The sequence below is a fragment of the Dasypus novemcinctus genome, chromosome 25, assembly GCF_030445035.2.
Source record: "Dasypus novemcinctus isolate mDasNov1 chromosome 25, mDasNov1.1.hap2, whole genome shotgun sequence".
Lineage (NCBI taxonomy): Eukaryota > Metazoa > Chordata > Mammalia > Cingulata > Dasypodidae > Dasypus > Dasypus novemcinctus.
Window position 1 is genome coordinate 51,433,874 of NC_080697.1, and position 21,204 is coordinate 51,455,077.

Below are 21,204 nucleotides of genomic sequence, written 5' to 3' on the forward strand. Positions count from 1 at the left end.
CTGGTTTGTTTGCTTCTTTGTCTAGTGACTTTATTAAAACAGAAAGTCAGCTCTAGAGTCTGACTTTTGGTAATTTACTAATACTAGAAGGAAAGCTAAAAAATGTAACACGGGACTGTATAACATAGTAGAAACTCATGTAAAATGCGATTATGTGTGATATTGCATAAAAAGATGTTTTACAAAATATAAATACAAATAAACTAGAGAGAAGGAAACAGAATAACAGTTATACACACAGGAGAAGCATAGAGACTGAGAGGTGATGAGTTTTCTTTGGTTGGTGTTTCACGTTTTATTATTATTATTATTACTGGAATTATAAAAATGCTCTAAAAATGACTGAAGTCATGAATGCACAACTTTGTGATTCTACCCAATACCATTGATTGTATAGTTTGGATGGATTACAATTTTTTAATATGTATCAATAAAATTGATTTGTTAAGAAAAAATAGATGAATTGTAATCCACATTGTTTTGAATTCCTTAGAGGGAAAGAACTCTCTCTGGGGGAAAAAAAAAAAAAAGTCAGTGTCAGCTCTGTACTGAGAACAGAATTAAGAAACAGCTGGCAAAACCAGGAAAATTGCACAGATACAAGAGAAACATCTTTGGAAGAGATTTGCAGACTTATATCACTGCCATTTTCTGTTGTTGGAATGTAGCAAAATTCATTTTGTACTATGATGAAAATAAGAACAGAGGGGAACAATATTCTCATGGTGATACTAATTGAGATCAACCAAGGCAGAATAGAGAGAGAGAGGGATTTAGATACCAGAGTTAGAAAGATTTAAGTCTTTGACATATAAAGTGGCCACTTTCATGAGTACTGCTGATTTTGGCAAATTTCCAAGAAGTCAAGTGGGCTGAACCAGTCCTGAAAGCTCCACTTAGGTAGTGAAATACCACTAAAAATCAACAATGCTAGATTAGGATAAAGGGCACTTGGTGATAATTAAAGAGAGGATACAGTAGTTCAGCATCATAAAATCACTGGAATTGTTTTCCTTTAAGATAGAATTTCATTTTATAAATTACTTAATGATCTCGTAGATATTTAATAAGTAATTATGAAGTTCCTAATAGCTATAAGATATAAGAATTGTGGTACAGATGATGTCAACATGGAACACAGAATTCCTTTCACCAAGAGTTTTATTTTCCATGTAAGACATAAGATGAATTGCAAATAGAGTATCAAAAAATCTCATAAGGGCATCAAAAGTTATTAAGAACCTTGTGGGAGTTTAAAAGTAGAAGGAATCACACGTGATTAGGGGACTTAGGACCATTGTATAAAGATTACTTTAAATCTGGGTTATGAAGTAAGAGATGGAAAAACACTTTTTAAAAATGACATCATTAAGACAAGTGCAAACTAATATAATTGTCAAGTGGAGCAGCGGTTTCCTCCTGTGTGCAGGGGGTGTGTTATAGCCATTGCAGAGGTCCCACAAATAAGGTCCTACCTTATGCTCATTGACCATTACTTGTGTACTTGATTAAATATATCTCACAGCCACTTGACCAGTTTTTAAGTGTATGCAAGGGTTTTCTCACCTGTAAAATGGAGATTCTTATACCTTTACCCTAGAGCTATTAGATTTAAACAATCTAAGCCCTACAAATATATTCTGATACAACATAAGTCCTTCATGATTATTATGTATGTGTTACAATTACAATATGAATATGACTTGATTTTGGAGTATCTTTTTATCACTGTACAGGATCAAATTAAAGTACACTAAAAAGGACAAGCTCGATTGTATGCAGGTCATTATTTTTCTGTTCACAATGAAGACATTCCTCAATACAAGTCTAGTTTCTACTGAAGCGTAAGAACCTTAGTAACCAGAGAACAACTAATCCTGAGTAAGCCTCATCTGAGGAAAGTTTCCTCAGAAATTTTGAATGAATGGATGAAGGAAAATAAGAGACTAGGGCAATTCAGGAGAAGAGGGTGACGCATACAGCTTTCAAGGATAAGACTTTGCCAATTATATAAGGCAAAGTGGCATTTTATGGATGCCAGCCAGCCTCTTCTACCCTACTTCACAAGTCCCCAATTTTTCCTAATATTAGCCTCCCCCTCATGTTTTTCCACCTATGCTTATTAACTGTCATTTTACCTATAATTAGAGAGAGGGGCAAGGACAGAAAGAGGGAGGGAAAGAAGAAGGGGGGGAGAGAGAGAAATGGCAGTGTTATTGCCAGAGGAGGGAAAAAGCAGAATATATTAACATACCTGAAAATGTGATATTGAAGCCCTCATAGGAAATTGAAAAATCCGATATGAACCGAAGCTGGGCAGTGAAATTTCCAAACAAGCCTGCCTTGATAGTATGAGGCAACACAGATCCGGTGAGCCTGGCCACGGGTTCCGTGAAGCTGCCGTCCTCTGTGATGAGCAAGTAGTCGTGGGAACTCTCCAGGTGAAACGTGTGGAAGACAAGCTGCACTCCTGGGACCAGAGAGAGACACTTGGTAGAGTGAACCCAAAATGAGGACTTCCTGTGGCTTTTGGAAGAACTTCATATCCTTTCTCCGTGATCGTAAACAGATTACATTATAGTAAAAAGCTAGGAGTAATCTACATGAGCTGATTTATGGAATAAACATATTTCATATGTACCTAAAAATACACCAGAGAATCCATTTAAATATCGATGCCGCACACGCATCAAACTAGAGTAATCTTGAAATAAGGTAATTTCAACTGAGTTCTTCTTATTAATCCCATAGCATTATAATGAATTACTATCACTGTTTAGCATCTTCCATAATTACTCTCTAATCTCCTTCGCGTGATAGCTAGTTGTAATTAATCATTGTTTGCCAACAATCCAGATGGCACAACTTTGCTAATAGATTAAACAGGCTTTCTCTGCCTCCCACCTCCCTATACCCATCATAGGAAAATAATACCAGCATTACCAGCATCATCTGATATCTCTTTATTTCACACTTTCTTTGACCATAAACAGGTGCTGGGTAGGAATGGAGGGTTTACAGACACGAAAGTCTTAAAATTGATATATTATCTTAATATTTAAACCTAGCTTTGAAGTTTTAGAGGAAAAGACAGAGAATGGGTTGAAAGAGGGTAGTCTTTAAAAAGGAATGTGAGAAGAGGGGGCAAAGCTGCAGAAATAAAGATTTAATGAATATCTAGGATCTAAAACGAAGCAGAAGTTTAAAATGAGTTGTATTTGTGAATGGTCTCTAGGTACTTAGGAAGAAATTCATCCCAGTGAGACGATGGACCCAACAGCTTTCACATTTACACTGAGCCCTTTAGAAAATTTTTGCCTGGAGGGGCAGCAGAGAAATTTACAAAGTTGAGATAAAATTTCCTTGAAACGATGGTTTTATTTGCCATATATATGTGTATGTGTGTGAGTGTATTTGTATCCCCATATTAACATCTTCATAAAGTATTATTTCCATATCCCTACGGTGCAAATGAATAAAATTTATTATGATAGATAATTTTTAATGACATACATATTTTTATGTTTATGAAACTTTTCTGCTTTATTCCTAATTTCCTTTAAAAGATTCAGTTCTTCTTTATTATGTATTCCTGGTAGCATGGTATAACAGAATATATAATGAAATATATTAATTTAATATCAAGTTGAATTCAAATCTGGAAAGACAAAGTCTACACAATGTCTAAATGATCAAAATGCCAAATAGACTTCTTAAAAATTAAAAGTTTAGTAAAAAAAAAATTCAGCATATAGTCTTAAGTCCAAGGTTTACAAACTATATTTCTAGTACAAAATGTAAAGTTTCTGAGTCTTCAATCTATAAAATAAATATCTACTTCATAAAACATCCACTGGCATATGTGAACATAAATCATTTAAGTGTAATAATATTGGGTAAGTCTAAAATATAAACAATATATTTCTCATAGAAATTAGAAGTTCAGCCTATTTCTTATTTATTAGTTAATTAATATTCCTATTTTTGCCTAATTTATCCCTGTATTCCATTAGGCCTCATTTCCTAGCTTACATTCACATGTACACATCCAAGTTATCTAATGACAGAGCAAAATAAGGTATCTATTTTGCTTATAATACCAATAGTTTAAGGATGACTTTTATTCTCAAACTAAAAAAAAAAAAAAAAAAATCAAAATTAACAGTTGAAATATATATGAGGAATTCAATTATCTTACTAGTTCACAGATAAATACTTTTTTTGCCTAAAAGTTTTATCTCAATAATTGAATATTTGACACCTGTATTGTTTTCTTACCCTTTCCATGAGACACTTCAATGGTCCATGTACAGTTCAGAGAGTTTGGGTAAAAGTCTGGAAACCCAGGAGATAATACTGTTCCACTCTTCCCATGGATGTAGCCTCCACAAAGGGCTTAAAGCAATAAGTAAAGATTATTACACACTGAAGTTTCACAATGACTGCTAGCATAAACTAATTTTAAATGGACATTTAATTTGCAAGATGACCAGAAGGTCTAATGTCATGTCCCTGAAAAACAAAACAAAACCAAAGCTTTATTTTACTCGCAAATAGAACATGCCAGTTCATACGCAGGTGTTCTAAATAGCATAGTACCTAGAAAAAATAGCACAGGTGAGTCATACAGGTAGGCAGGCACCCAGTTAGCACACATGCAGAGCTGCAGCAGTGCTGCTGTTTCGTGTTTGTTCTGGATCCTGGTCTTAGCAGCACTTCAGGGAGCTTAAATCGCCTATGACGATACGTGCCCTGTTCAAAACTGCCTGTAAATCCCACTTTTGAAAGAGTGAAAACTATATAGAATAATTTCAAGTGACAAGTAGTGGCATTTAGGATGCCATTGTAAAAGGGAAGTTTCAGTGCTCAAAAGCTGATGTCAAAATGTTATGAGTCCATGGGAAGCAGACTTGGCCCAGTGGTTAGGGCATCCGTCTACCACACGGGAGGTCCGCGGTTCAAACCCCGGGCCTCCTTGACCCGTGTGGAGCCACGCAGGGGTGTCCCCTGCATAGGGGACCCCCATGCACAAGGAGTGCGCCCCGTAAGGAGAGCCGCCCAGTGCAAAAGAAAGTGCAGCCTGCCCAGGAATGGTGCCGCACACACGGAGAGCTGACACAACAAGATAACGCAACAAAAAGAGACACAGATTCCCGTGCCGCTGACAACAACAGAAGCAGACAAAGAAGACACACCAAAGAGACACAGAGAAGAGACAACTGGGGTGGGGGGGTGGGAAGGGGAGAGAGATAAATAAATAAACCTTTAAAAAAAATAATAAATGCTGCATGTAAAATATGTGCATAACTAAGCTGTGTAAGTTTGAGTTTGGGGGGATAAAGTTGAAGGAAAGCCCGTAAGTTTTCATTCTTCATTTCTAAACATGTGTTCTACCCAATAAAGAAAAAAGGTCTAGGTAAACTTCAAGCTTTAAACAGCAGCATTATTTTTTAAATGTACAGATTCACAGAGAGAAACACACTTTCGTCACAAAATACAAGTACCACCAAAATTATTTAAACATTTAGGCCGTCCCTGCATGCCTGTGCGATTTACTGCTCTGGGGAGCTCTGCCTACCGTCACAGCTCGGTAGCGCGTGGGTCCACTGATGGTTCTGCTCACAGACAAGGGGCTCGTCATCGCTGAGTGTGTATCCTGGATGACAGCTGAAGGTCACTGTAGACCTGATGCCAAAATTATTGCCATGACGATGACCATTCACAGGAATTCCTGGATCTAGGCAAGAATCTGACTCTAAAGTCACACCTAAAATGCACCAAAACAAGTATATAAGGACCTGTCTGGTTCACAGAAAATGAAAAATACTATTGCCATAATAATGTAAAGTATTCCCATTCATCTTCAGACCCAGAAAAGCATACAGGTGAATTTGACAGTCCATTAATGTAAAAACAGGCGCATCAAATGTTTGACCCTGTTTTTTTCTGTAGAAAGATTTGTTTCACTATTTGCTAGATAATAGCTAAGTAAAAAGGCTTTGCATAATTCATTGAACTCTCTGAATTTTGCTTTTCTTCATTTGAACAGTCATGAACTATGCTAAAGGAAATCTTTTTGTATCCACATCCCTTCCCCCTTCCAATATTTCCTTTATTTTATATTTTATCCTCCAGTTAGATTTTGGCAATCGTATATAGCATTCATATATATGCATACTTTAAACCCAAGCACACATGTATATATACATATATATATGGCAATTTAAAATTGCACTAGAGCTGATTTTCTAAAATCGTATTCCATAAATCCATACAATTTTCAAATTTGCCCTTAAGTCAGCTACTTCTGAGATAACTACAGTTAGTCTATGTTAAAAGATATGAAAAAAATAAGTGCTATGTAAAGTTGAGTAATTATGAACATGTCATTATAAGATGTTCTTTTCAGTCTCTCACATTTCTCTTTCTTTTTAGGAAAATACACATTTCAAAGAGAGAGAGAGTTTTATTGTTATATCTACATATTAAAAACACCTTTAAGCTTCCATAGATTATATGCAATAAAGTTTAGGAAATTCAAATTATGATCTAAAATATAATTAATAATTATTAAATAAAGTGAGTATTCACAGTATTTAGTATCCAAAAGGGATGTTCATTTATGACCACTGCATACATTTTACTTAAGTTTGAAAGGTAAAAGTAATGAGTAAACCTTTCCTCACAAAGTCAAAGACATAAAGCACAATTTAGGAATACTATTTTCTAAAAATAATAAATGATAATATTTCTCCATTAGTATAGATAAAAAGGTGATTTGAGGAGTAGATGTGGCTCAGTGGTTGAATGCCAGCTTCCCATATATGAGGTCCCAGGTTCAAGCCCCAGCCCCAGTACCTCAAAACAAAGCAAAACAAGAAAAAGTGATGCAGTAGACACAGGAACGCAGGCAGGATGCCAAGCCAATATGTGAAAACAAGAGAAGACTATCTTCATTGAGGTGCTCAAAGGAAAAAAATGAAGAGAACAATAAGAAAAATAGTTAAAAATGTAAAATAATTTTTAATATTTAAAAATATTAAAATATTATTATGGAAACACTCCACAGACTGTACATATATATCTTGTCTTGTATACAATAGGTACTTCATATAGGCTATTTCTGTAGTATCAAAGTCAAGACAAGAGTTCCTTCAAAAGATGTCCCTTGACTTAAGAAACTGCTAAAAAACTAGTCTCTAGGTGCAGCAGTTTGATATTATTTATGAATTCCAAAAATAGATATTATATTAGGTTTGTAAATTGGTCTGTTCCTCTGCATACTTTAGATTGTATTGGATTCAGAGATTTTACTCTTACTTGATTAAATTATTATTAAGGCTTTGATTGGGCAGCATCAGACAAAGAAAATGACAAGCAGAGGAGTTAGCTGGAGTTTTGATCCTGGAGTTTGGGAAATAAGCACCTCTAGAAGCAGATATGTGAGGAAAGACAGAAGGCTCCATTAGACCCGGCAGAGATACCAGGATAAGAGACAAGCTGTTAGCTGTCCTTGTGGAGAGGAGAGAGGAGAGCAGCTGAATCCAGAGAGAAATGAGCCCCAAGTTTCTCAGCCTGTGGCTGAGATTGGAAGAAGTTGGGACCACGGAGCCTGACAGATATCGCCCGCCATCTTGCATCAACATGTGGCAACAGACTTTGGTAAAGGAAGTAACTTATACTTTATGGCCTGGTAACTGCAAGCTTCTACCCCCAAATAAATGCCCTTTTATAAAAGCTAACAGATTTTTGGTGTTTTGCATCAGCTTTGGCTGACTAATATACTAGGTATCTAGGAAAAAGTAGTGAACAAGAATATTCCATTTCATGAAATGATTTCTGTGACACAGTCACTGTACTGCAGTCAATCACAGTAACAGGAATTATTTTTTTAGATAAAATAAGAATGATATTATTAATGAATATATCCATAATGAAATTTGTAAATTGTAGATGAACTTTTCACACAGCTTCATGAAGTTTCATGCAAACTTTTCACTATGAAAGTTTGCACACAAACTTGTAAGGAAAATAGGGGAAAATACAGAAGAAGCCAAAGTACAGAAATTTAAATTAGTAATACTTTACATGCAAAACTGAATTTAATAATAGAATAAAATATTGAAGTAATGACTGCTGGTTAATACCAACAATATTCCATTATTTATTCATTCATTTTATGTTTACAAAATAATGGACATGGATATTGAATTGTGAAATGAGCAGACACTAGGCTTTTCTGCATTACAAATTATTTAAATAAAAGTACATGTGGGGAGAACTGTTCAGTGATAGAATTATAATAGATTATTTTACTAATTCACCTGAACTGGGGTCATATATAGGAATTTTTAAAATAAGATGACAGTAAAAAGAATATATAGAACCATATAGTATGTGATATCACTCCAATGGAACAAGATTTTTATAATAAGTTAAAATCAGTCCATCACTTCTTTAGCCAGCTGACTTTGAAGTAAAGGTTTTACAATGTTTTGCTAAATATGCTTGGCGCTCTTTCCTTTCCTCTCTCCAACTCTGACAATGACAATGAAAACAGGAACAATGGATTCATCGAAACTCTGAATACATTCAGATTCTGTTCCAAACGTTTCTTACTTGAAACTTAATGTATCAGTGATATTTTGGCAGAAATTATTATTATAAATATACTTATTTTCATTTTGCTTTTGTAAAATAAATGGTGGCTGAATAAATTGTCAGTTCAGCAAATAAAGGAAGTTGATTACTTCACAAATATCCATGTGCAGATTATATTAATGTACAATTGCTACAAGTGGGTTCTGTTTAAGCTATCTTTATAAAAGTTCTAGTGTACAGAAAGGTCTTGCCTCTTTTTCATAAAAGAACTAGTATTTAGTGAAGATCTTTTATAGGCAAAACTTTAGGGCAATTACATTTTATGGCCTCCTGAACATTTTGAAATAGAGGTTACATGCTCCATTTTTACAGATGTGGAAACAGACCAAGAAATTAAACGAACTGTACAGGTTAAATTACCCGCCAAGATTCAAACCTAAGCCCTCATCTGCCTCCCCCTCGCCATCTCTCTCTTGTGGTGTGTGTGTGTATGTGTGTGTGTGCATGTGTAATGAATATGTCTTGGCTAATTTCTTTTCTTCGTCATAAGAAAAGTCACATCTGGAAAAACACTGTGCCTACACACACACACGTATAAAACACGCAGACATATTCTTTTCACTATCACAAATTTTAAAAATATTTATAAATATTTTTATATGTAATGAATTTTTCTTCTTTCTTGAAATATTCTTAAAAGTATGTTTTTGTAAGGATTTACAAGAAAAGTTCTTAATTGGAAAATACGTATACACTTTACACTTTAAAATTCTATTTATTTTGTGATTCCCCGTAAAATTATGGCACTTTCAAGGGCAATTCAAAGATCAGTAAATAAACAAAACAAATGATTATTCTGGAAGGCTAATACAATTACTATTATATTTAAATACTGTGTTATTTTTCTGATAAAGACTAGAGTAACAAAAGGATAAACTGTAATGGGGTGCTATATTTATGATAGTGATGATTCACAAAACTCAGCAGAAGTTCAAGTCTAGGTGCATAGCTCGTACTTGAGGGTCTCATGACATTAATTACTCTTCCATCACCTCAGGTGTTCCCCTTGGCTCCTCCTTCCTGCCACCTGACAGAAGGTTCACTGCCTTGGAAACCCGGGCTTATTAAGGCTCTTTCAATAGCCTCACTGGGCAAACTCAAGCAGTGACCTGGCGTCTACTCTGCCTCATGCTCTGTCACTTTGAGGACTGAAAGACAATCCAGAATTCTGGCCTTTACTACAGGCTTACTGAATTAGCACATCTGGAGCTTGGGTTTAGGAATTTACGTTTTCAGGTCCCGGATGAGTGTTAATTAGCATTAAAGTCTGAGCATGCTTTAGCATGCTTTTTAAACAGGGATGGAGCTCTATAAAAGTACTCGTATCTGTATACCAGCCACGGAAACAGCCTCCTGGAACATCTGAGCTGGCACTCAATCATCTCTTTTGTTTTAAAGTTCCACAGATAATTGTTAAGCACACCACCAGCTGATAACCACGGTTTGATAACCACTATTTGAAAAATCTCACTCCTTTTCTGACTAACTTTCTTACAAAAATGGCCCATCCTGTCTCATTGGCTTCTGCCCATTTCCTTGTTTCTCTTACATTACTACTGAAAAATAACTTGAAGTGATAACAAAGTTTCACTGTGATGTCCTTCACAGATGGTATTTTTTTTAGTGTTTTTTTCGATATCTTAACCCAGAGGAATATGCAAAAATGGTTTGGGGAATTCTGGAAAGAACACTAAAATTCACAATGTGAAAGTATGGATGTATATTTAGATCAGGGTACTTTTTACCCTGTTTTTTCTGAACCCTTGGTTTGTAGAGAGCACAATGTGTAACAGGACACTAGAAAGACTGATGTTGTAAGGTTATTATCTTTCCCCAATAGGTGTGCAGTTTTTCATCTTCCAAGATTATTCAGCTAGCTCTCTGTTTTTCCAGCAAAGTAAGAATAAAGTTTCTAGACTCTTAAAGGGATCAGAAATTTATGATACTCAACAAATTATCATTCTATCACAAAAGAATCATCTTGGTGATAGTTTTTTCTTCTTCTTCTACCTACTGATGCAAAGAAAGAAAAACAGCAAACTGCATTCTTTTCTGAGAGGTCACTCATTGTTATAAAAGTATGCCTTACATAAGGCTCAGCTCTACTTTTAAGCCTTGACTAAATAAAAATATCACTGAAATATAACCTAGCAATTCTTAAAACATCATTCCTATTAAGAGTATTGTTAGAATTATCAACTTTTCAAGTAATACAAGTAAGATAAACTAAAAAGGAACTTGTGAATTTCCTATTATTCTTTGATTTTCAAGAAAGAATGAATAAGAACAACTTTTTTATGCAAATGAATTAGATGAGCAAATGAAACTAGGTTCTAGTGCCAACATATTGTCTTTAGAACATATTTCCTCAAAGAGTTCTAGAAATAAGCAAAATAATCTATAGTTATGAAAACAAAATATAGGGAGAGGAAGGGAAGTGAGGAGAGAAGGAAAACTCTGTTCTAGAATTTAGCAGTGGCTAAAATATTCCTTTTCTTAAGTTTCATCTAACTATATAACTAAAGTCAAGTTATTCTAGCCTAAAAAATCAAGGGAGGAGTTATCTGCTCAATGCTTAGAAATTTTATAAAGTTCTAAATTCAGATGATTATAAAATAGATAGATGTTTTACTCTAAAAAACAGTGATAACATAAAGAAAAAAAAAGAAAAATGAAATTATCTGGTTCTTAAATTTTGCTCTAATAATTTTACTTTAATACACATGCTTATATTTAAGAAACCAAACTATAACTGGAAAAAGTTTGGATTTAACCTTTAAGTCATTAATCAGTTTTCTTGCTGTCAGTAATATATGGACAACATTTACAGTTCTGAGAATATTTCCCGTGAGTGTTCAGGTAAAATTTTATTTGGACCATTTGAGCAAGAAATGGGATGAATGGATGACTTGATGGTGCTAGTCAACCACCCCAAGATAAAAAAATCTGTTTTGTAAAAAAAAAAAAACAGGCGGGGGGAGGCTTTATGCTAATTTCAAATGGAAACATTTCAATCTCAAGTAATCTAGAAATGCATGGTTTAATAATAATATGGTTAAAGGGGAACTTTTAGGTTGTATATGTTACTAGAATGAAAAAACAGAACCAAAAGCAGAAGGCTATGTAACACAAAAGCGTATCCTGATGTACATTTGGGACTATTAAAAGTACCATTATAATAATGTTCTTTCATCAGTTGTAACAGACGTAGCACACTCATGCAAGGAAGAGAGGAAATAATAAGAGGAAAAATGGGAATAGTGTATTTTCACCTGTGATTTTTCTGTAAACCTACAACTTCTCTAAAAAAAATTATTGAGGGGAGTTATATAGATTTTCTCTAGATAGTTCAATTGCATTCATACTACTAATTTATGAAATCCAAGTTTCTAAAGCAGAATATCTTCCAAAAATATACCAAGTAAGTTTCTTTATTGTATGTAGTGCAAAAACATTCAAATACCATTAATTTTGAACTTAAATACTTGCTAAACTTTAAATTTGGCAAATATTTCTGGTTAGATTCACTAACTGTTTAATATACTTGTATAACACTATACCTGCCTTATTGATAAATTGTGCCATGATATCATCAACATAACATTAAGAGAAAAAAAAATTAGATTTTTTTTTTAAATGAACACCATCAGTAAGAGCGTGTTTGGATTATTTTACACCCATGTAAAATATGGAATATTACATGGTTGTTAAATGGAAAGAACTAAGGCAAAACAGTGCTTTGAAAAGATTTACAAGAGGTATTGTTGACTTAGACATATACAATAAAGAATATGAGCATAATATGATTCCATTTTTAATAAAAATACACATAATTTTACATGTTCATATGGACATCTATATTTACATAATAATATTAGCATGGAAAAGTATAGATACATACATATATAGCAGGCTATTTATTTGATTTCAGTAATAGGGTTTAGGCAGAGGTTAACCTGAATAGGAGGAGAAGGTTTGGGGAAAAGTAAATGAGACCCCATTTATACGTTTTGTAAAATTGTATGTGCCACTATATGTAAAAATACACTGTTAAAATAAGATTCAATATTTACCTTGTTAGGATGAATTTCTGACAAAGAACAACCATAAAAACCCTGCATATTAATGTTTCATTCCTTCAGTTCAAGCGTTAAACACATACCCCTTTGTTCACTCTACTCTGAAAGGGAAGCATTTTTAAACAGGGAGGGGAATAATTTTTTTCTTTAAATAGGTTAGAGTGTAAAGTATATTTCCAGGGGAATCCCTCTTAGCTATATTCCGGAAATAAACTTATATACATTATTGTAAAAATAATGTAAGAGCTTGAACTCATAATTTCAGTAACTAAAACTAAGAAGCAAATTTGGACTTCTGGAAAGAAAAATGGGAAACACTAGATAAAGTTGGGACTATCTTGCAAAATGTATGTCCTTATGGTATCTTAACAACTGCTTTTAAAATTTTTAACCAAGGCTACAATATTTTTAATCAATTATTTTACATTTTTAAATGTTTAGCTTGACTTTAATTGTTTTTCCTCTCTTAATTACATGTTCACTCCATTGTGGCATTAGTTGATGTGAACTAAACAAATAAATATCACAGATAGCTTATTAAATATAATTTCAATGTTATACCCTATACTCTTTTGGCAACTAGATGTATCTACTGATAGCATATTAGAAATATAGTAGAAATAGATTATTATATCACGCTCTAAATGAATATATTTCAAGTGTTTTAATTATTTACTTTATTTCACTTTATGCTCAACAACTAATAGATAATTTTAGAGTTTAAAAAATCTGCAAGTTGCTGTCATTAATAAGAGAAAGTTCTTACAACTGTAGGATACTGTTTTGACAGAGGCAGATGGGATCAGTAAATTAGCAGTCTTATCTGCATTCCATGAAAATAAGAACATGTATCTTACATTCTAACATCTATAACATACAACATTAGCAGGAAATTGAAGAAACTGCCTTACTTTCATAGTGAATGAGGAATCCAACACTGGAGCGGCTATTGTCCGTGGTGAAAAGCAGGTACATGAAGTTTCCTGTACTAATAAGGAACTGTGGTGCTTGCGTGCCATGGTACTCTCCAATCAGGGGCGACGAGCTGGCTGGCCCATCTCGGACTTCTAGAGTGTCATAATTGACTTCAGTCTGAAATCTGCAATTATTTGTATCAAATCAGAAGAGTGACTCCAAACCATATTAGCTTACAGACATTCTGATAAGTTCCTCAATTAACTAAAAGTTCAAATATATATATCAATAGAATATTTTATATTATATATGTTTTAATGTAAGGATATATAATATTTAAGGTAGATTTATTATTTTAGAAGAAAAGTTACACCCTAAATGCCTCCCTCTTTCCTAATTCTCTCTCCTATAGCAGCATAAATAGAAAAGGGAGCTGCTGGTCAGCTCAAAAAAAAAAATTCCAGATTATTTTTCATGAAAAAACAAATATTAGTGAAACATCAAATATACATGTTCATGCTACTTTCCAAAATTCCATTTAACTGACTACGATTGTTTTTTAAAAAGCCTTACTGCATTTTAATAATCTCTTCCAAGAGAAGAATAATTCAAAATATGTAAAAGTACTTTAAATACCCTTCATGAAGGAAAAAAACCGTGTCTTTTTTAATTGTACTAACTCTTTCGGGACACTAGAATAGCATTAAGTATATTGCTACTTCAGAAACTAAGTGATGGTTTAATGATTTGAAAAAGTTAAAACAGCTTCCAAAAAGTGCTTAACTTTTCTTCCAAGAAGGACATTATGCATCCAGAGAATCTGTCTCGAAATTATTTTTATATGAAGTTGCAGTCACTTGGGAACTCTGATGCAGTGAAGTTACCATTCTAGGCACTGAAATAATTTTCTAAATGGGTCCATGTCATCCTCAAAGAGCTAACCCGGTTTCCAAGTGCCGGACTTATTCTCAGGGAGCAACTTATCCCCTGCAAGCCTCTGACTCACTCAGTAAATTTTAGCCAAAGAATTCCACTGAAGCTGTGCCATCATCCCCCAGGCTTTGCACTGGATATTGCTGAAGAGGAAGGCATCTTGAGAGAGAGAAGCTACCTTAAATTGGTCTCAAAGCGTGGGACAACAACAACAACAACAAAAAGATGTTGAAGCCAGATTCCTCGCCCCTGTTTTTCATTACATCATGTGTACTCCTCTTGGTGCAAATGCACAATAATAATGTATTCTTGCATCGAACTAGGTTTTGCTACCCTGACCGCCATCGTTCCAAAGAAGAGTCATTCAAACAATTTCTGTATCACATGGCTGGGCCCGAACAAGGAGACCACAGGCTGGCACAGTTGGATTGGGGTAGTGGCAACTGTTTTTATTACTCTTCGACATTTTCCTCCTAAGTTTCTACGATTCCTCAGTTTTCTGAGTTCAAAATCATGTTGCCTAAAATAAATCTCATTTGATATATTTGCTTTAAAGGTTTCATACACTCTCCCTTTGGGGAAATTTAAGGTGGATGCAAAGTACATCTCAACACTGGAAGATTTCCAGGATAACCTCAGAAGAGACAACACACATTGCATAGCAATACCATCAATATGGAATTGAACTTGGGTGGAGAAACACATTCTTTATTAGCATGTCAGCCTCTGGTTCAAGGTATAAAAAATTTCATCAGTAATTGATTTTAAACAGTTATGTACTATTTCAAGGGGAAAATTGAAAGTATATATGAAAATATCATAAATATTTGGTACTTGTAAGTGGAATTTAGCAAAGTATCTCAGAGCAATAATATTGAAAAGACAAAATTGGAAAAAATAAAATGAGTATCTTTGTCTAGGCAACTGAAAAAGACATGCTAATAAATTGTGCTAAACTAGAATGTAAAAACACAGTTTTTAATAAATATTAAATTTGCTGTGCTGCTGGGTATCTGAGGATGCTTTTCTTCCCACTCAATAACAGAAAGTATAAACATTAAAAGAAAACCAAATTTAATGTATTGATTAATTATAGGTTTTTTCCCCTAATGATAATGGTCATGTGCAGGAATCTACTCTTCAATATAATGAACACTTAAACTTTACCTTTTCATTTCTTCTGAGGAATTATCCTACTAGAGATTTTCATTATCTTATCAGCAATATGAATCATAATTTCAAATAAGTCAACTCTAGCTAAAAATCTTTCCTGTATTGATATTATTATTGATTATAAGAAAATTAGTGGGAAAACAAGACAATATAATGATGTAGAGCTATCTTGAAACATCATAATATTTTTATATTACAACTCAGACATCAGTCTGGTCAAGATCATTTTTAGAGAAAGTCCAATATTGTCCAGAGATTAAACTTGAAACATTAAACTTTCTTAGACTTTAAAGCATATGATTAGTTTCAAAACATTTATAGTTTTGTCATCAAATTTGTTTCAGTGTTGAGACAAGTTTTATCATGCAGAATTGAAATAGCATGCTTATTTTTTAGATTATCAAATATATCATCAAATAAGTAATCTCGACATTTCAGTGAGAGAATCACTTATGCTTTCTAAAAAGCACTAGATAAATAATCTATCTAACCCATCCAGTTGCCAGCTCTGCAAACCAATATTATTATCCAATAACCAATAACCATTATCAGAACAGGAGAGGAAAATACCTACGGTACCAAAGACTGTTGAGCTGATCTCACGTGCAAACAGCAGAGCAACTTCCAAATCCAGACAGACTCCAGACCCAGCCATTGTGAGTACTGGGGAACGGTCTCACCCCACACCTGCAGAGCTGAGCTCACAGCAACTCTTAAGAGGACATGGGGCTGAATGAATTAACCATGGCTTTAGAAGATAACATGCAAGAACAAATTTTACAAACAAATGCTTAAATTCATGTTATGTGAACTCCTTTCAGGGAATCAATGAAGAACTGTCACATTTCTAATTCTTAAGATCTGATTAATAAAGACATTGTACATGGGTACAATGGGTAGTTCCTTGGGCCCCAAAGTTTTTCTTACCTATCAAAAGTTATTTTGATAGAATGTCCTGGTTTTGCTTCAATTATCCACTCACAATTTAGAGAATCTTTATAATATCCTGGCCATCCAGGAGGCAAAATGACTCCACTTGAAGCTGTCAAATGTCCACCACATGGTGCTAGGAGAGAAAATACAAATTGAACAAATGATATTAATCAGGAAAATTAAATATATTTAGATAGACAATAACAGTGCAATGAAAAACACAGGAATTTGCTTCAGTATTAAAGGATTTCATATTTTCAGATATTAAAGCCAAACTTATTCCCCAGTAAACTTTAAGTTTATGAAAAGCAGGATTTAAATATTCCTTATATGGTTATAATTACCATCAATTGTACTCAACAAAGTTTTTTCAACTAACAATGCCAAGTAAATGCTCTGTGCTAAATGATTTATGAGAATCATCTCATTTAATTATCACATCATTATGAAGTACATACCACTGTTACCCTTATTCCACAAGTAACTGGTTAGTTATAAAACTTAAAATTACCTCATCTATAAAGTTGAAATGCTCTGTGGCATGTGTGTACTGATTTATACTATTTTTTTATCAATTTTATTGATACAAATTAATAAAGCATACACTTTATTCAAAGTCTAAAATCAATGGTATTTGGTATAATCACATAGTTGTGTGTTTATCACTTCAATCATTATTAAAGCATTTTCATTATTTCAATAAAAAAAAGGCAAACGAGAAAATTCCCCAGATTTATATATGTGTGTGTGTGTGTGTGTGTGTGTGTGTGTGTGTGTGTGTATTAGCTTCAGGTTGTGTTCATTTAACTAAAATAATTCGCCACACACATCACATTAAATTATTGGTGAATGTTAGAAAAAAAAATTTGAACAAATTGAGCAAACACACAATAGTCTGAATTGATCCTTTAGAAGTTATGTATAACAAACTATGTTCCACAACCACGAAGAAAAAAGGGAGGGTGAGGAAGGTACTTGCCTTAGGCTCAGTAAAAATGATGGGGTGTTACCACAAAACTAAAGGAATTTTTTAATAACAGCAAATCAATATTTAAAACCAAAATTAAAAAATGTTTTGGCCTAGCCAAACACATTTTTAAAGAATTTTATCCAAACTTTTTTGAAACTTCTTGGCCATTAGTAATCCTCTTTGTAAATCTATAGATAGCAAATAAAATATCTGGTAAAAATGGTTATGATTGCACCACATTTTTAATGTAATTAATATCACTGAATTATATATCTGAACATAGTTGAAGGGAGAAATTTTAGGTTGTGTATATATTACTGAGATAAATTTCTTTTAAAGCATAACATTTTTGGAAAATATTCATTTTATGAAAAAAGCAATATGTATTAAAATGCTGAAAAATATTTATACAGTTTGATGTTAATATTATCTGACAAAGAGAAATTCTAAAGAAGTAGTCATAGTAACTTTATAATATGAAACATGAAAAAAAAAGTAAAACAATCATGAAAAAAATGTGATCATTTATTGGAATATCAAGAAATAATGTTTTGAAATTTTGATGATGTGCAGTTGGAAAAAGACCTAGACACCAAAATGGGGAAATATTAAATACGAATGAGCTTTTAATGGCTGAGAGATTTCAAAGCGAGTCGAAGGTCACCCCAGAGGTAATGCTTTGCACATCTTGGGAGGATCCCACTGACAGCCACGGTAAACAGCGCCTCAAGCTGGGGGCTCCTGAGGGCTTTTAACTTTAAAAAGTATATGGTATACAAGACATTTCTAAAGCTCTATGAGTTACTAACCGTAAACATTATTTCCTACATGAATATATAAAGTCATAAATATTTTATTATACTCAGTGTTTACTTGGGTAATACTTTTTCTTTTTAATTCTGAGGTGTCATGTTTCTTGTTACATACTTAAGTGATCACACATTACTAATAGTTATTCCATTGGTTATTTGTATTTTATATACAACTTAATGATTTACTGTGCACCTACTTTAGGAATTCTACCACTTCATTATTCCAATGAAATAGACATTTCAGTCCATGCTGTGCAGATTAAGAAAATTAAACCCTGGAATATTAAATGATCATCTCAAATTTGCTGTACACATCAGCTCAGATTAAACTACACTGTAGTAACAACAATTCCAAAATTTTAGTAGAATAGGACAGGTATTTCTCTCACTTTAGATATCAAGGGGCTGTGTCCACAACTCCGTTCCTCAAGAAGCCAGGAAAAAGTCTTATAAAGGCAAAGAAAGCCTCTGGGCCAGAAGCTGAATAGACCACTTCCACTTACAACTAACTGGCTTGGACCATATCAAGGTTCCACCAAACCCTGATCGGACAAAGAACTGAAATCCTCCCCGGCAGAGAGCCAGAGACACTTGGCGCATAGAACTAATGATCATATTCACACAGCTAATAACAAAAAAGCAAATATATGAATGAGGTCTTCAGACTGCAAATTCTCCTTTAATATATTGACAATTTAAATTACTTTGATGGATTTATCTGATAGTGCATTGCTAAAATAAGCTCCTCCTAATTATATACATATTTTCTATACATTTTAAAAATATTCTTATATAAATATAAATTAATATTGGTTTTATAAAATGTCCTATAGGAAGGCAATCCATCATGTCCATAATCTGATAGTTGTAACAACACTAAAATTTACCGTACATTAAAGATAGAGAATTCACTTATGTACCTCTATGGTGTATGTCTTTTTTTTAATGTTCAATCTTTAATCTTTTTTTCAGATATCTTAATTTTTTAAATTGTGGTTATTTCTCTTTTATTTTCCTCAATATCTGCAATTTTCTTCTCTCATGGACTCCTTTATTAGGAACATAAGGGGTTTGTCAGTTTCACTGGTATTATCAAAAAGAACTCAGTTTTACATTTAATTATTGTTTTAACATTTGACCTTTATTATTATCTGCTAAATTGTTTTTGAATTTTCTTCTAACTTCTTAATCCTAGTAATAAGTTCCTGTATATTCTGTATTTTGTTCAACAATGGAAGCATTTAAGATATGCATTTTCTCCCTTGTACAGTTTTTCCTGCCTTCATTATATTTAGAAGAATGCATCCCCATTTTCATGGTTTCCAGATAGTTTTTGATTAATGGTTTGTGTTCCTTTTTAAAACATGACATTTTTAATTTATAGATATTTATTTGTGGTTCTAATTTTCTTATATATTTACATATTAAATGTAATATAATCCATGCACATGGGCCATACTTATAATACTTTTTAAAGTTTTATATTCCAAGTATAAAATTGATTTTTTTAAAAATAGTCTATGAAAAAACAATCTTATTCAATTCTTCTTTTATTTTTCCCACTAGATTCATTTAATTCTAAAGTAGAAATTTTCTTTCTTGTTTTTGAATTGTATAAAGATTTTAGCAGAGAAGTTGTGGATTTCCTGAACAAATGTGCATAAAATACAGGATTCCTGTGCAGCAGCCCACCACCAGCATCTTGCGTTGGTGTGGAAAAGGTGTTACAATTGAAGATAGCACCTTTTTATACTGTACTATTAATTATAGTTCATGGTTTAACTTAGGGTTTCATGTTTGTGTAGTGTAGTTCCATCAATTTTTTTAAAATATTGTATTATTACCATATTTTCAATCCAATAATTCCCCTTATAATCATATTCAGATATATATCTCAATGCTGTTAATTGTGTTGACAATGTAGTGTTACTATCACACCAATTACCTAGACATCCCCATTATTCTAAAGAGGGAAACTATACATTTTAAGCCTTCCCTTACCATTCCTTTCCCCTATCCTGTCCCTTGGTAACCTATATCTAGAGTTTGACTGCTTGAGTGTGCTTATTCTAATTGTTTCAAATCAGTGACATCGTACAGCATTTGTCCTTCGGTGTCTGGCTTATTTCATTCAACATGTCTTCAAGGTTCATCCATGTTGTTGCAGGTATCAGAACTTTACTCCTTTTGACAGCTAAATAATATTCCATTGCTGGCCTATACCACATTTTATCTCTCCATTCACTGGATGATGGACACTTGGGTTACCCCATTATCTGGCAACTGTGAATATGTCACATTGAACATTACTGCGCAAATAACTGTTTGAGTCTCCGCTTTCCGTTCTTTTGGGTATATACTTCGTAGTGGGATTCCTGGGTCATATAGCAGTTCTAAACTTAGCTTTCTGAGGAACCTCCAAATTGTCTTCTATGAGAACTTCCCATTTTACATTGCTATCATCAATAAATAAGTGTTTCTATTTCTGCAAAGCCTCCCTAACATTTATTTTCCTTTTCTTTAAAAAAGCATCCATTCCAGTGGGTGTGAAATGGTATCACATTGTGGTTTTAATTTGTATTTCCCTGGTGGCTAATGATGTTGAGCATTTTTCATGTGTTTTCTGGCCATTTGTAGATCTTCTTAGGATAGACATCTGTTCCAAGTCTTTTGTCCAGTTCAAATTGGATTGTTTGTCTTTGTATTGTTAAGTTGAAGCATTTCTTTA

The 21,204-nt window shown here is 33.4% G+C and overlaps 1 protein-coding gene across 1 annotated transcript in view; it reads right to left on the minus strand.

The window, feature by feature from the left end:
* CSMD1 (CUB and Sushi multiple domains 1) overlaps positions 1-21,204 on the minus strand; it is a 2,093,507-nt gene that overhangs the window by 433,882 nt on the left and 1,638,421 nt on the right. The window contains exons 16-20 of the mRNA XM_058288018.2: positions 16,689-16,827; positions 13,652-13,839; positions 5,579-5,767; positions 4,279-4,395; positions 2,255-2,470 (exon numbers count right to left, since the gene is read on the minus strand). Coding sequence (XP_058144001.1) covers positions 2,255-2,470; positions 4,279-4,395; positions 5,579-5,767; positions 13,652-13,839; positions 16,689-16,827 — 849 coding nt within the window. The remainder of the gene's footprint in view (positions 1-2,254; positions 2,471-4,278; positions 4,396-5,578; positions 5,768-13,651; positions 13,840-16,688; positions 16,828-21,204) is intronic.